Genomic DNA, 15073 nt, shown 5'->3' with positions numbered 1-15073 from the left:
TAAGTGGGTTCCCCCTGCCCCTTACTCCACCTTTTCTTTTACTTTCCTGTCAAGTGGTAGCTTGACTCCCTGCAGAAGCCAGTGGGAATGATGCTATGTCACATGAGGCAGCATCATTTCAGTGCGCTAAGGAACATTCTGCTCCAGTCTGATCATGGGTGGGTTGCTGTGAGAAGCCTGAGCTGGCAGGGAGACTTTAAAAAATAGTAAAAAAAACCCAAACCCATTCACTCACACACACACCCTCATATAAGCTCTACTCCCTTCCTTCAGGGTTGGTTGGCTGGTTGGTTGGCTTTTTGCCACCCCATAAAATGCTCCCTTCCCTGATTTTTGTCGTGGCACTTATTTCTCATCAACTTATGTTCTCAGAGTTTATATGGCACCAAATAAATTTTATTTATTTATTTATTTTTCGATTTATATCCTGCCTTTTTCCTACAAAGGGCTTAAGGCAGCTTACATCTCCTCCTCCATCTTATCCCCACAACAACAACCCTGTGAGGTAGGTTGGGCTGAGAGTCTGTGACTGGCCCAAAGTCACCCAGTTGGCTCCATGGCCGAGCGGGGACTAGAACTCAGATCATCTGAGTCCCAGTCCCATGCTCTTAACCACTACACCACAGTGGCTTTATTGTCACTGATGTGACAACAAGTAGCCTATCACCATAGCAAAACCATGGGATTGTTCAAGTAATCTAATTGCATGAGTTAAATCACATTCTGTTAGTGGATTACTATCATCTCCCTATGCCACCATCACCACAGATTATCTCTGAAATGCTTTTGTAATTACTTGATGATAATAATAGTAGATACAGTTCTGTAGAATTAGGGAGCTAACTTCTTGAAGAAAATCTATCCAGATGGTTATTATTTCATTTTCAACATGCAGATCATATTCTCTATTTTGATGAAAGAAAAGTACCCAAGAATCAAGTTCTGTTTAGCTTCTGTTCCCTGTGAAATGCATAGACTGTAATTTTCAGTAATGCTTCCAGTTACCTTATATTCACTTGAAATTGCATCAGTTGAAATGACCAGTTCTCGAGTTGATGGAAGTCCAGGGGGGCCAGGAGGACCAATATCACCCTGCAGGGAAATGGCATGGATAATTTTAACTAGCAAAGTAAATATTTGAAGTAAACTGGATATCCACTGTTTAAACTATAGGAGAATGAGTAACTTCTAGTGGTTGGCCATAATGTTATACTGATTTTCAGACTTAGAAAGCTGAACATTGGATGCTATAAATATAATAATGGGCTATAGATAACAAATGGATCAAAATGCTCTGTGCATTTCACCTCAATTAAAAAGGGGCAAAACTAGATAAAGGGTTAATGTTTTTGCAATTAACTTTTTATTTAAATAGGCACAAAGAGGGGTCATGAACAGTTGGTGGAGACCATAGTGGGTAGGGAGGGGATGCTTAACTGTTTCTCTAATCTTGCCATCTCTCTTGGGAAAATTTTTCTCCTGAAGCTACTGTAAGTCCTGGATTGAAGCACTTAATTACACTAGCAGAAGCTTCCCTTTCAAGTTTTATAGCAACTTTGGCAAATGAGGTAGCAATGATTTTTTGCTTGAATGGTGGGGAAGAGGAAAATAGTAACTCCTGATACTCTACCCTTCCATGCAGCAGTCATTAAATAAAACAAAACATGCAGTAACATTGCAATAGTAAAGTTAACATAACTTCTGGTTTGTTCATAGCGTTTGGAAAGATGTTGGGAAATTACTTTTTACAAAAAGACTGAAAGGCTTTGGACCTTCTTTTAGAAAGAAAAGGGGCATTGGGCGGCAATGACAGAGGTTTATAAAATGATGAATCTCTGTGGAAAGAATTTTTTCATGTAACTCACTTGCTTCCAGCTTATCACTGAACTTGAGTAGCAGTAAGAACAGAAGACGAGCCATGCTGGATCAGACCAAGGTTCACATAGTAGCCAACAAGCTGTGTGTGGGGAGCCCTATGCAGGATGCCAGTGAAGAGCCTACTCCTGCACCTGCTCCCCAACAAGCTAATTTGGGGAGGCACACAACCCCACTTGAAGGGACTGCCAGGGCTCATCCAGTCAAATCATCCTCATACTCTGGCTGTAGGTTCCCAAGCAGCTACGTATGAGGACAAAGGTGAAATGGAAGGATACTTGAGAGGGCTTCCAGTCAGTAAGGATGGACTAGCCAGGCTGGGGGAGAGTGGAATTGTATCAGCAGCTGCTGGGCCCAAGCAGACTATTAAGTGCTGGGAAGTAGCAGGAAGGTGGGGCTGAAAGGAGATTGTTGTATGGTACAGCAGAAGAAGGTGGAAAATTAATGAAGGACAAGTTTATTAAGGTTACCATCCATAATGGACCTTCCATGTCCAGACTGAATTCCAGATACAGAGAGAACCTGTTAATGAGGGCCATGTACTTCATGTCTCCTTTATGAGTTTCTAGAAACTTTTGGCCAACCATGAAATTGGAATCAGCATCATGTATTTTATATTGTTTTGTAGCTGTGTGTCATACAGACATTAGTCAAAGAAAGATCAGTCCAAACTATGGCCTTCATATCCTATTACAAAAACAAGCCAATTAAATTTCTTTTACCTTCTCACCCTTTTCTCCATAAAAGCCAAGACCTCTGTTGCCCTGAAATGACAATTGATGGAAATTTAGACTATTTTTCAGACAGATGGAGTACTTGTGGCTTTTTCTTCATATCACTTGCATATGTATTATACAACCAATATTTTTACAATCAATTTAAATAATTCTGCCATGACACTTAGGTTATAAATTATCAGTTGCATGTATCCCGTGGACTCATTTTCTACAGTATCTCGATATTCTGAGATCACAAAACCATAGAATAGTGGAGTTGGAAGGAGCCAAGACGACCACTGGGTCCAACCCCCTGCTGTTGCAGGTTACCAATTTAAACCATCCCACTTGAATAAGGGGATTTAGCACATACATGCTAATACATGTATGTTTAGTACATACATACTAATAAAGATAATAAAATCCTCTAGGCAATTATGCTGTTGGTTTTGAATTGCATTTCTTCCTGTACCTTGTAAACTCCTTCTAAACTAATACGCTATCTTTACTCATGGGAAGCTGGTTCACCCTAGGGTATGAGGATGTTCCTATGGATTATCTTCTAACCAAATGCATAGTTTAAAAGCCAGGGAAGGAGTTGATACTATTTATTGTTTAATAAAAAATTAAATGTTCGGATAAACAACAGGGTAGCCAAGCCAAAGAACTCTCCAACTCCCTTCTACTGCTGTCAGTTCAAATAAAATAGCTTATTCAGTTGATCCTAGCAGAACACTGAAAAGGGGTGGATGCTGACCCATTTCCTTTTTTTCAGTGTGTGTCTCATTAGCTCTTGCAGGGGACTTCTGACTACTGAATCATCAATTTATGTTATTTAAAAAGTTGGCTCTTTTGGAAGTAGCTTCTTGGAAAGGGAAGTGTTTAAACACTATAAAGGGATTTAGCTCAGTAAATCCAGAAAGAATGAGGAAAGAATGGAGGCAAAGGGGTGTTTTCTAACTAGAAGTGCAAAATTTTGTTTTTGGTTCAACTTGACTGCTTCTGTGAATAGCAGACAAGCTGTTTTCACTGAGCACAATAGGTCTGACTCATCTCTAGTTGATCTTTTTAGATCTGTATTAGCTGCAGGCCATCTAACAACCTCCTGCCACAGTTCATCTCAGTATTGTAGTGTATCAACAAATTTGTCATGTTTACAGGTCTTTCCATCAACCTTATCCTCTTGCTATTAAGCCCTATTGTTTATATTGCTTCCTGCTGGTACAGCATAAGCTGGTTGAAAATAATATAAAACTCTTCATTAGCCTTTCTTTCTGATTATCCAGACAGTAGCAGAAATGCTATCTTTGGAGGAAAAGTCATTGCAACATTACAAACTTATGAGTATTCAATGCTAATTCATAGAAATAAGACTTCTGCATTCATTATTGAGGAATATTTATTTCATTGTATCCCAGTAGTTAAGGCTGGGATAGAGTAAACTCGTTCTTCAAGCAAAGATCCATAGAAACATAGCAAGTCAGAAGGGGCCTCCCGGGCCATCTAGTCTGACCCTTGGTTCCAGCCGGCTCCACTCACGACATGCCCACCATGTGCATTTACCATGGTGTATATAATCATACCAGCAGTCACTTTGAAAGACACCTGAATTATGTTCTATGAATTAGAAAAATGCTTACTTTAAGTCCCTGAGATCCTGGTGGACCCGCAGGCCCCTAAAAACAAGATTTTAGAAAATAAGAATTTAGGAAAGTTCAGTTCATATAACTATATTGGAAAAAGATAGTTATTTCACACATATTAAGTTCACCTAGAATATGTGTTTCTATACATTATTTTAATATCATTTTGGCATTTTACTAAACTTTCATTTTTCAGTTTAGTTTTTTATGCTTATATTGTAAACACTTTTTTAAAAAAGCAACATATACACATATTTCCAGATACTGTGGCACTATAGCTGCTATTCAAATTATTGTGACCATTCACCAGGGCAACTAAAGAAAATGAATTGAATATTTCTTTCAAACAGGTATTATACTATCTGCATTTCATAATACTTACAGGTAGACCTGGGTTTCCAACTGGACCAAACACACCCACCAAACCAGGGGCACCTTGAGGTCCCTATAAGTTTCAAAAAGTCAAATTGACTGTTAGTTATTCTGAACATGGCTGTTGTTATTACTATATCATTGTTACCTGTGACTATACTACTTCTATATATCTATGGTATTGACTTCCCAGGGATATTTGTCAAGTGTCATCCTTATACATATTCAGCACTGACAGTTTTATTTAAGGAGCATTTTAATTGATGATTTTAACTGGAATTTAATTTTAATTATTTTAATGTAAATTTTAGTTTTCTTAATTATGACATATGAGACAGTTTCAATCTGTTGTTAAACTATTATTTGGTGTTCTTCTTATGATGTTACGTTATGTTATTATTGATATTCTGGTTTTAACTGTCTAAATTGTGTTTAACCGTGTTATTTATGTTGCTGGTTTTTTATCACATAAACTGTCTAGAGTCATGTGATTATGAGATGGTATTCAAAAGTGTTAAATAAATAAAATACTTACAGGGAAGCCCACCAAGCCAGAATCACCAGGATTTCCCTAAAGAATGATAATTTAAAAGAATAAATACTATGCCCAGTTCTAACGCAAACACTTCCTACTAGGCAAGATAATAGGAATGCAAACACAATTTCTTTAGATGATCTAATTACCTTAAACTTTCTCTGATCAATTGTGAAAAGGAAACATTAAACTAGAAAAGAAAAATAAGGCTCAGAAGTATGACATGCATGTTAAATAAAAGCTATGCATAGATGGCTATTTTACTTGAAATGCATGTGGTACAAATATTACATTGAAGCATGAGATATTACAAAATTTTAATATGTCCAGAGACTGCCTGAAATGATGATGAAATGAAAAAAGAAGAGATTTCTTCTTGAAGATGGGGCTACAGAACATAAGTGGTTCTGTATGCTGAGGAGAAAAGCAGGTTGCTTACCTGTAACTGATGTTCTTCGAGTGGCCATCTGTGCAGTCACACATATGGGTACTGCGCCTGCGCAGTGCCTGTGGCCGGAAGATTGATAGCTAATGGTTTTTGGCGGGAAGCTCCGCTCCCCCTCCCCACTGCGGCCTATAAAGAGCGGAGCGACCGCCATTTTGTTCAGTCTTTGCGACCGAACGTACGATATCTTAATAATTTTAAATCTTTTTTTTTTGTGTCGGTACCATAAAAAAGGGGGATGGTCAGTACCAAAGATGCCTTTCTCATCGACACTGAGCTGTCGATGTGTCCACTCACCGACACCGAGCGGGGCCGGTGGGTGGGTTGTGTGACTGCACAGATGGCCACTCGAAGAACATCAGTTACAGGTAAGCAACCTGCTTTTCTTCGTCGTGGCCTCTGTGCATCACACATATGGGTAGATTAATAAGCTTACCATCAAGGAGGGGGGAAGGTGTCCTCAGTGAAGAACAGAGGAGAGTACAGCTCTACCGAAGGAGCAGTCCTGTCGAGCTCGAACATCGAGACGGTAGTGCCTGGCGAAGGTGCAAGGGTTCGCCCAAGTAGCGGCTCGGCAGACGTCATCAATCGGGACCCCCGATGCGAACGCAGACGAGGTTGCAACAGCTCTAGTAGAATGGCCTCGGGGAACTGAAGGCAGTTCAAGCTTAGCTAACTGATAGCACAATAGTGTGGACTATCCACTTAGAAAGTCTTTGTGGAGTGACTGGATCGCCCTGATCCCTAGTAGAATATTTGATGAATAGCTTATTGGATTGTCGAATAGACTCTGTCCACGATCGGTAGAAGGCTAAGCAACGGCGAACATCAAGTGAGCGCAACGATCTTTTCAAAGGGGGTGAAGGGAAAAAAGCAGGCAGCACAATGTCTTGTCCTGTATGGAAAGGTGTAGACACTTTGGGTAAAAAAGACAGGTCGAGGAGTAAGATGACCTTCTCTCTGTGAAAGTTTAGATAAGGAGGGTCTATTCGAAGAGCGCAAAGTTCACCGGCCCTCTGGGCTGAAGTGACAGCTACAAGAAACGCCGTCTTCCAAGAAACCAATTGCAGATCCACCGTTGCTAAAGGTTCAAAGGGGGCCTTCATAAGGGCCTGCAGAACTACAGAAAGGCTCCATGTGGGCATAACCGGTCTAATTGATGGGTTAAGATTATATAGTCCCCTCAAGAATCTCTTGAGGATAGGATGAGAAAACAGAGGTGATCCGTCAACTAATCCATGGTGGTAGGCTATCGCGGCTGTATAAACTTTAATGGATGACAGCTTCAATCCGGAATGGTGCAATTCCTGAAGGAACTGAAGAATCTGTTCAATAGATGAGAGGAATGGGGAGAACGAACGCGACTTGGCAAAGGTGGGAAAACGTTTCCATTTAGCCTTATATGACTTCCTTGTGGACGGCTTTAAGGCAGAGTCGATGATATGCTGAATATCAGGGTGCAAAAACGTCAGATTCGAATTCGACGGGTCTTGTCTCGAACCGGATGGTGCAGAGAGATCAGAGAAAGAGGAAGCACCTGAGTGATTGGATTCAACAATTGGATCTGAGGTGGTCGAAGTCATCGTCGGTACCGATAGATTAATAGAAGCTGTCGGATTCGTAACTCTCGAAACTGTCGTCGGCATCGATGGAACGTCAATCATCAAATTCGCCATGCTGTTAGGTTCAATGAGAGCAAGTCCGGGTGGCGAAGTGTGCCGTCCACCTGTGTTATAAGATATGGGAGCAATGGAAGATGAAGAAATTCCCCGCGAGAGATGTCGAATAGTTTCGCAAACCACGCTTGACGTGGCCACCAAGGGGCAACTAGTATCCCCGATGCCCGGTCGTGCACGATCTTTGCTATGACCTTCATCAGAAGAGGGATCGGAGGGAAGGCATAGAAATACATGTTGTTCCAAGGGATCATGAATGCGTCCCCTAGGGATGCGTGTCTGATTCCCGCTCTCGAACAGTAAGCCTCACACACCCTGTTGTGTTGGGTAGCGAGTAAGTCCACATCGGGGAACCCCCAGCGCCTGAAAAGGTGGTTGCGCGTACGAGGGTCCAGTTTCCATTAGTGAGAGGTGAACATGTGCCTGCTGAGAAGGTCCACGTGCACGTTGTCTATGCCAGCCACATGAACAGCCATCAGCACGATGTGTCTCTGAATGCACCAGTCCCAAATTTCCATCGAGAGTCTGGCTAGAGTTGGTGACTTCGTCCCTCCTTATTTGTTCAGATAAAAGACGGTCGCTATATTGTCCGAGGTTATCTGAACAATCTGATGATGAAGGAGGTCCTCAAAAGAACGAAGGGCCTTGAAGACTGCCAGTAGCTCCAGGAAGTTGATATGATTCGTGGATTCTAGACGATTCCACGTACCCTGGGTAGATAGGCCAGAGCATATCGCTCCCCATCCTAGGAGAGACACGTCGGTACTAAGGGTTATCGTAGGAGATCGCGCCTTGAAGGGGACTCCTATCGTAAGATTGGTCGGTTTCAGCCACCAGCGCAGAGAGTGGAGCATGGAAGATGGGATCCAAATCAGTTTGGACTGTGGCTCTCTTTGAGGGTGATACACCCTGTTGAAAAATAGTTGTAGTGGGCGAAGCCGAAGTCTGGCATGTGGAACCACGGCAACTGAGGATGCCATATGTCCCAGGACCCTCTGGATGGACCTTACCGTGACCGTTCCCTCTCGTCGGATTCGATGGATAAGGCAAGTAAGAGTCTGCTGTCTGTCTTGCGGGAGGAAAGCTTTCTCCAACGTCGAATCCAAGCGGGCTCCGATGAAGGTGAGCGTCTGTGTCAGAAGAAGAGAAGATTTCTCTGTATTAGTACGCGGGCTTAGGTCATCTAGTAAGGCCCAGGTCTTATGGATGGCCGCCAAGAGTCCTTCTCTGGACTGTGAGACCAACAACCAGTCATTGAGGTACAGATAAATTTGTATGCCCTGAAGGTGCAGGAAGGCACAGGAAGGCACAGACAGGAGCCATGCACTTGGTAAAAACTCTCGGAGCCGTAGCCAGTCCAAAAGGTAAAACTGTGAACTCATAAAGTTGGCTTGCAATCGCAAAACGAAGGAAACGCCTGTAATTTGGGTGAATTGAAATGTGGAAGTAGGCGTCCTTCAAGTCCAGTGAGGCAAACCAATCCTCTCTCCTTAACAACGGCAAAATGTTTTGAAGGGTAGTCATACGAAACTTTCTCGGTACAAGAAATGTATTTAAGTTCCGTAGATCCAAAATCGGACGTAGACCCCCATCCTGCTTAGGGACCGTGAAGTATCTGGAATAGAATCCGGGAAGTGTGTCCTCTCGCCTCTCTGCCCTGCAAGAATTCGACGACCGCAGAGTTCGGTTTCGGGTGTTTGAGGAGGGGAATATCCTCTTCCTGAACCCTAGTACATCGACTCCTGGACCTCCTGGACGTCGGCTGAGGAGGTGATGGCAGGTCCCAGGGCTGCGTCATTGCCTGCCGCAAGGTGGTTATGAGCGGCAGAACGATAGATGTCAATTGCTCCCCGCGGACGACGTCGTAAAACTTGTCCGTCAACGGTCCCAGGTGCTGGGCAGCGTCGATGTCCAGAGACTGGACAAGTCTCGACATCAGCTCCGCGAAGGAGACGTGGGACTCGTCGGGTGATGCAGGACCCTGGGATGTCACAGCGACGTCTGGGGAGGTTGAGTCGACCTCCGAGTCAGCCAAATTGGCACCGTAGTAGGGTGGAGCCAAAGATGACGACTCTGCCGGCGAGAAGGAGCGGCTGCTTCCACTTTGTGGGGATCGAGGTGGTACCCGCATCGAATCCACTGATTGCGGTTGGTCGTGGGGTGGAGGAGGTGATCGTGCCCTGGGAGCAGGGTAGTACCCTACAGAGAGCGGATTGTCCCAAGTATGGTAGTAAGGGCGACGCCAACTCTCCGGGCGTTGCTCTACCGAGCGGCTCCTCCAGCTCCCTGGTGGAGACAGGCCAACGTCCGTTTCCATTGTCACCGCGGGCATGGGTGTCGGTGACCTCACCCTAGGAGGGGAGTCTTGGATTTCCCCATCGGAAATTGAACCCCATAGAGTTGGAATGGGTGCAGGCGGGAGGTCAACCGAACGGCGGGGAGACCCTTGAGGGGTAACCCGCATAGCCTCCTGGAGGACCAGTTCGGGCGGGGTCGGTATCGTAACCACCACCGGTGCCGAGGGTCCCATCAGTTCCAAATTCCGATTTCGAGGACGGTCCGGACAGTCCAAGGTCTTGGACTTTTTTGGAGGCTTGGAAACCTTCTCCTTTCTGGCCTTCTTATGGCCTGCCGACTTCTCTTCGGCGTGCTTCCGCTTTTCATGCTTCTTTTTAGGTGAAGCAGAGGGGGTCACCGAAGCAGACGCACCTTCGTCCGAAGGCCGTGAGGGTGGGGCCACAGAAGCGGAGCCAGGTTTGGGGACGGCAACGAGTGGGTCTGTCTGCATCAGAGCCCGATCCCAAAGGAGCCTCCGAAGATGGTTTTCGCGGTTCTTCCTGGCCTGCTTGGAGAAGGCCAGGCAATGCACGCATTTATCTGTCCTATGCCCCTCTCCCAGGCAGAGGAGGCATAGGTCATGCGGGTCAGTTGGTGCCATTTTTGACCCGCAATCCGCGCATTTGCGGAAAGCCGCTCGCTGCGCCATTGCAGAAAAAGAGGAAGAGAGATAGTGAAGAGGGTAAGTGTGTGTGTGTGTGTGTGTGTGTGTATAGATAGATCGAAAGAAGAAATAACGAGAGAAAAGCTACACAGAATAATAAGTTGGGAGCAAGGAGAGGAAAAAACTAGGATAAGAGGACCATTCGAGAATGAGGTAATAGTCGAAGCGAAAGTTGAAAGCGGCACGAGGCACAGTGAATGGCGGTCGCAAAGACTGAACAAAATGGCAGTCGCTCCGCTCTTTATAGGCCACAGGGGGGAGGGGGAGTGGATAAATAAATAAAAACCGTTAGCTATCAATCTTCCGGCCACAGGCACTGCGCAGGCGCAGTACCCACATGTGTGATGCACAGAGGCCACGACGAAGAACTACATCATTTCTCCATCAGGAAAACACAGCAACCATGCAAAAATCTGATCAGTTTATATTTACTTTCCATACTTACCCTAAAAGATATGATTAATTCTGGAGCCAGCACAAAAGGCTCTCCTTTCTGACCTTTGGGTCCTTGGATTCCCTACATTGGTTGAAGAGAAAGAATCTTTAGCTTTCTTGTATCCATGAGCACTTAAACATCACAAGGGTTTTATGGAGCTTTCCGTTTTGGTAAGTTGACATATTTAACACCAACAATCTTCCCATTCAAGGAATCCATGGAGAACATATGCTTTTCATTATGGGGATGGCATGTCACAATTTCACAGAAAGAAAAAAATGCTGCTTTTCAATGCCTCATATTAACTGTCACACTTCAGACAAATTTTTATTTGGTACTGGAATCAAGAAATGTTTTGATATTATGCTGCCTGCTGATTCTGCTTTCATTAGAAAGCATCCTTAATCGTTTCCCTCATAGGTATGCTCCCCAGTGCAGGTAATAGCTTTTTACAGAATTGCAAGCACTACTGTAGAGTCCTAGGAGCATTACTGAAAGAATTCTACTCTTAGGCAGCCTAAAAAAGATTTAAAATAGAGCCACTATTGCCCGTGGCACACAGGTTCACATTTTGTGTTTATTTCATTTGTACCCCATATTGCTGCCAAGAAAATGACAGACAGCCAAAAATTCTACACATTTTTCATGGCACTTTTGGAATGTGCACAGCTTTATTAGCAATGACGACAAAGTGTTGGAGAATCAAGCTGGGAATGGAGGCAGATGCTTACAGTAACACTTTTACAAGGCTGAGGGAAGGCAAGGAGAGACTTATTACATTATGATAAACTATCTCTGGAAAGAGGGATAAAGTGATTGGCTGTCTGGCATGAGGACTCCGCTTGAAAGTTGGCACTTCTTTCTTTCCTTTAACTCCACAAGAAAATTTCTATAGTAGACAAAGAAAGATAAGAAGAATGGTTGGGATGAATGAATAAGAGCTCTGTTAAAGTCACTGCACCATTATTGAGGCACTATGAAATACTAGTGGAATGCATCCCCTCTAGAAATCATGGACTTCCTCTTATGTTCAGCCTTGCTTTAAAAAGTGAGACAAGCCAAGAGGAAATCCACAAACACTCACAGTACAGAGGCTGCACAACTCGCAACCCTTTCTGCATTCCTTGAAGCAGCTGCAGACGGTGTAGAAGAAAGATGCTGCTTGTGCAGTGGTCACACAGGGATCCATCCTTGGTGAGCCCTGCATGAACATTTGTCTTCTGTGTCAGGTGCATCTGTGCTGCTGCTGTTAACATGGAAGAGGGATGCTGCTTGGACAGTGTTTGCAGACTGATTGCTTTATAATCTGCTCCAGAATTTTTCCAAGGATTGATATCAAACTGACTAGTCTATAGTTCCAGGTTCTTTTTTTCTTTCCTTTCTTGAAGACAAGGACAACATTAGCCCTTCTCCAGTCATCTGGCACTTCCTCCCCTGTTCTCCATGATTTCTCAGAGATGATAGACAGTGCTTCTTAGACTTCTTCTGCCAGCTCCTTTATGACTTTAGGATGTTCATCAGGTCCCAGAGATTGGAACTCATTCAATCAAATTAGATGAACCTTGACCACTTGCCTTGAGCTGCCACCCTGCTCCTGCAGTTGGTACTTCATCAGGGAAAGTCATAGACCATTTTTCGTGAGAACACTTTGTTAAAGAAAGAATTGAGCACACCTGCCTTTTCTTAGTCATCTGCTATCATTTCACCATCTACAATGAGTGGTCAAGCCACCATTTCTTTCTTTTGTCTTATACTTTGGACATATCTGAAGAAAGTCTTTGTGTTGCTTCTGGCATCCATTGCTAGCCTCGGTTCATTCCGAGCTTTAGTAACCCTTCAATTTTGTGCTATCTGTCTGTATTCTCCCCTTTGTATCCTGGCCTCCCTTACAATTCCTATACATGTCATTTTTGGTTTTCAGATCATCTCTAAGCTTTTTGTAAAGCCACATAGGCTTCTTCTGTTGTCCTTTTTCTTTGTTGGAATTGCTTACAATTGTGCCTTTAGAAGTTCCCTTTTTAAAAAAATCCCCACCTGTCTTGGACCCCTTTTCTCATAATAATCACATAGGATGGGACTTGACTTAACATTGTTGTGCATTTATTAAAACTGGCTTTCCTAAAATTCAGGGTACACATTTGGCTACATTTCTCTTTTTCTTCCTTTAGAATTCAAGAATCCCAATTCTCACAGAGTTCCCATATCTGCCACTTAGTCTACTAGGTCTTCCCTTTTGATTAGCATCAAGTGAAGGATCTTCTCTTTTGATTAGCATCAAGTGAAGGATAGTTGTTCCTCTATTTCCTTCCCTCCACTGTCTGTAGGAGGAAGCTATCAGCAATGCCTATTAAGAATCTCTTGGAGGGGCCCTGCTAAGCAGGATTTGTCTCCCAAGAAATATTGGGGAAATTGAAGTCCTTAACAATGGTATCATGCCTCCTTGAAACATTGGCAACTTGCTTTTCAAAAGTTTCATCCTCATCTTCTCCTTGACTGGGTGATCAGTAATCGGCTCCAACCACTGTGTTCCTTTTATTCCTTGCTCCATTTATATTAATCCAGACATTCTCCTGCATTTCTGTGCAGAATTATGTATCTTTAACATAGAGTACAACTTTGCCTCCCTTTCTGTTCCTTCAAGTTCTTCCTGAACAGGTTCTATCTTTTAATAGTTGAATGCCAGTAATGGCAGTTATTTCACCAAATTTCACTTATACCTATCAGGTCATATTCAGCTTCTTGTATTAAGACTGCATGCTGTTTGTATCCTATACTGCAGGCATTAGTATATAGACATCAAAGACAGTGTGCTTCATATTCTAGCTTTCTTCCTACATTTTTGGAATACTGTTATTGGGCACTGCCGCAGCTGCTCTCTCCTCTGTTTGTTGCTATGCCCTGGGGTACTCCTTCTCCTGTAGGATTCAGTTTAAAGCCCTCCTGATAAACTTCTTCATGCTGTGGCCAAAACATTCCTTCTAGTCCTTCTAACATGCAACCCATCCCTTCCTAGTAGTCCATCAGGAAGTGGCCCCAGAATCCAAATCTCTTACCACCTTTGTAGCCAGGCATTCCCCTGGAGTATTTTTCTTTCCCTATCTATTCCTATTTCAAGAACTGGAAAGGTTGAAAACTATATGGGCCCCAAAGTTCTTGATTCTCCTCTCACGAGCTTCAAAGTCTGGCATAATTCATTCAAAACTCTACTTGGCAGTGTCATTTGCTCCAACATGCAAAGGAAGGAAGGGTTACATGTCAGTGGGCTGTATGAGCTTTGGCAATATTTCACTTGTACCATTAATCTGTCCTCCATGGAGACAGCATGCCAGATGGGTCCATAGGTCTTCCTGACATACATGTGCTTCCATCCTACACAACAGGAAGTCTCCACAACTACCACTCATCTCTTCTACTTGCAAGCCTTGGTATCATTGCCACTGCTTGACTGACCTTTAGTCTCTTGTTCAGTGTTGCATGGGATAACTTGTAGTTCTTCAACTTCAGGCTACCCTCCAGTCTTATCCTTGAGTAACTGAAAGCGGGTCCATAGTTCCACAGGTGCATTGTGTCTTCTAGTTTTTTGTCACCCTTTTCCGGGGTGTTTCCTCCTCATATTCCCTTCCTTAAGCTTTCTCCTCTTCTGCCTCAGCTTGCTGTTGCATTTCTAGCTGTTTTACTACTCTTAACTGTTACAGTTCCACTGCCATGTCTAAAAACTCTTCATCTTCTTTTATTACATTGAAAGTGTACACTCACTGCTCTAGTACTCTTACCTTTTCTTCCAACAGGGCTACCAGCTTGCACTTGTTGCTCATGTAGGCCATGTAGACCTCAGGCAAGAAAACAAACATTGCACAGACATTGTAGGTCACCATCACAGGGGAGTCTTCTCAGTCCATTATTTCTGCTACCTTTTTGATTCTAGCTTGTTGTGCCTGTTGTAGCAACCAGTGCTTTCTCCTGTCTTCCCTGAAGGTTAACAATAGAGTCCTACCAATAATAGGAACCTGTTACGTGGAAGGAAACAAATGGGGGAGGAACTAAGAGGAAAAACAGCAAAAGCTAAATGGTGATTTTCTAGAAAGGAACAATGTCAATCAACTGTTTACTTTGAAACAGTAAGGCTACATTAGTTGTTACTTTACATCAATCTTTTCAGTGTTAATAACTTACTGAGAAACCAGGCAAGCCTTGGACCCCCTGGCCTCCCTGCTGACCAGGATCTCCCTTGGTCCCATTACAGCCATCATGGCCTGGTTTCCCCCTTGATCCTCCTTGGCCTGGATGACCCTGTGAAGATAGAATAAATATAAATATATCCATCTGGCCATCTGTTTTCCCTTTCCACTTCCAAGTGTTCAGACAACTTTGAAA

The 15073-nt window shown here is 43.5% G+C and overlaps 1 protein-coding gene across 2 annotated transcripts in view; it reads right to left on the bottom strand.

Annotated features, from left to right (window-relative positions):
- Positions 1-15073, bottom strand: part of LOC123024237 (collagen alpha-2(IV) chain-like) — a 238633-nt gene that overhangs the window by 122719 nt on the left and 100841 nt on the right. For both annotated transcript variants that reach the window (XM_044431658.1, XM_044431659.1), the window contains exons 7-13: positions 14873-14989; positions 10709-10780; positions 5142-5177; positions 4617-4679; positions 4232-4267; positions 2598-2639; positions 1006-1092 (exon numbers count right to left, since the gene is read on the bottom strand). In XM_044431658.1, the coding sequence (XP_044287593.1) occupies positions 1006-1092; positions 2598-2639; positions 4232-4267; positions 4617-4679; positions 5142-5177; positions 10709-10780; positions 14873-14989 (453 nt within the window). The remainder of the gene's footprint in view (positions 1-1005; positions 1093-2597; positions 2640-4231; positions 4268-4616; positions 4680-5141; positions 5178-10708; positions 10781-14872; positions 14990-15073) is intronic.

The sequence above is a fragment of the Varanus komodoensis genome, unplaced genomic scaffold (assembly GCF_004798865.1).
Source record: "Varanus komodoensis strain SLA01 unplaced genomic scaffold, ASM479886v1 scaffold23, whole genome shotgun sequence".
NCBI lineage: Eukaryota > Metazoa > Chordata > Lepidosauria > Squamata > Varanidae > Varanus > Varanus komodoensis.
This window is presented reverse-complemented; position numbering and strand designations above follow the sequence as displayed.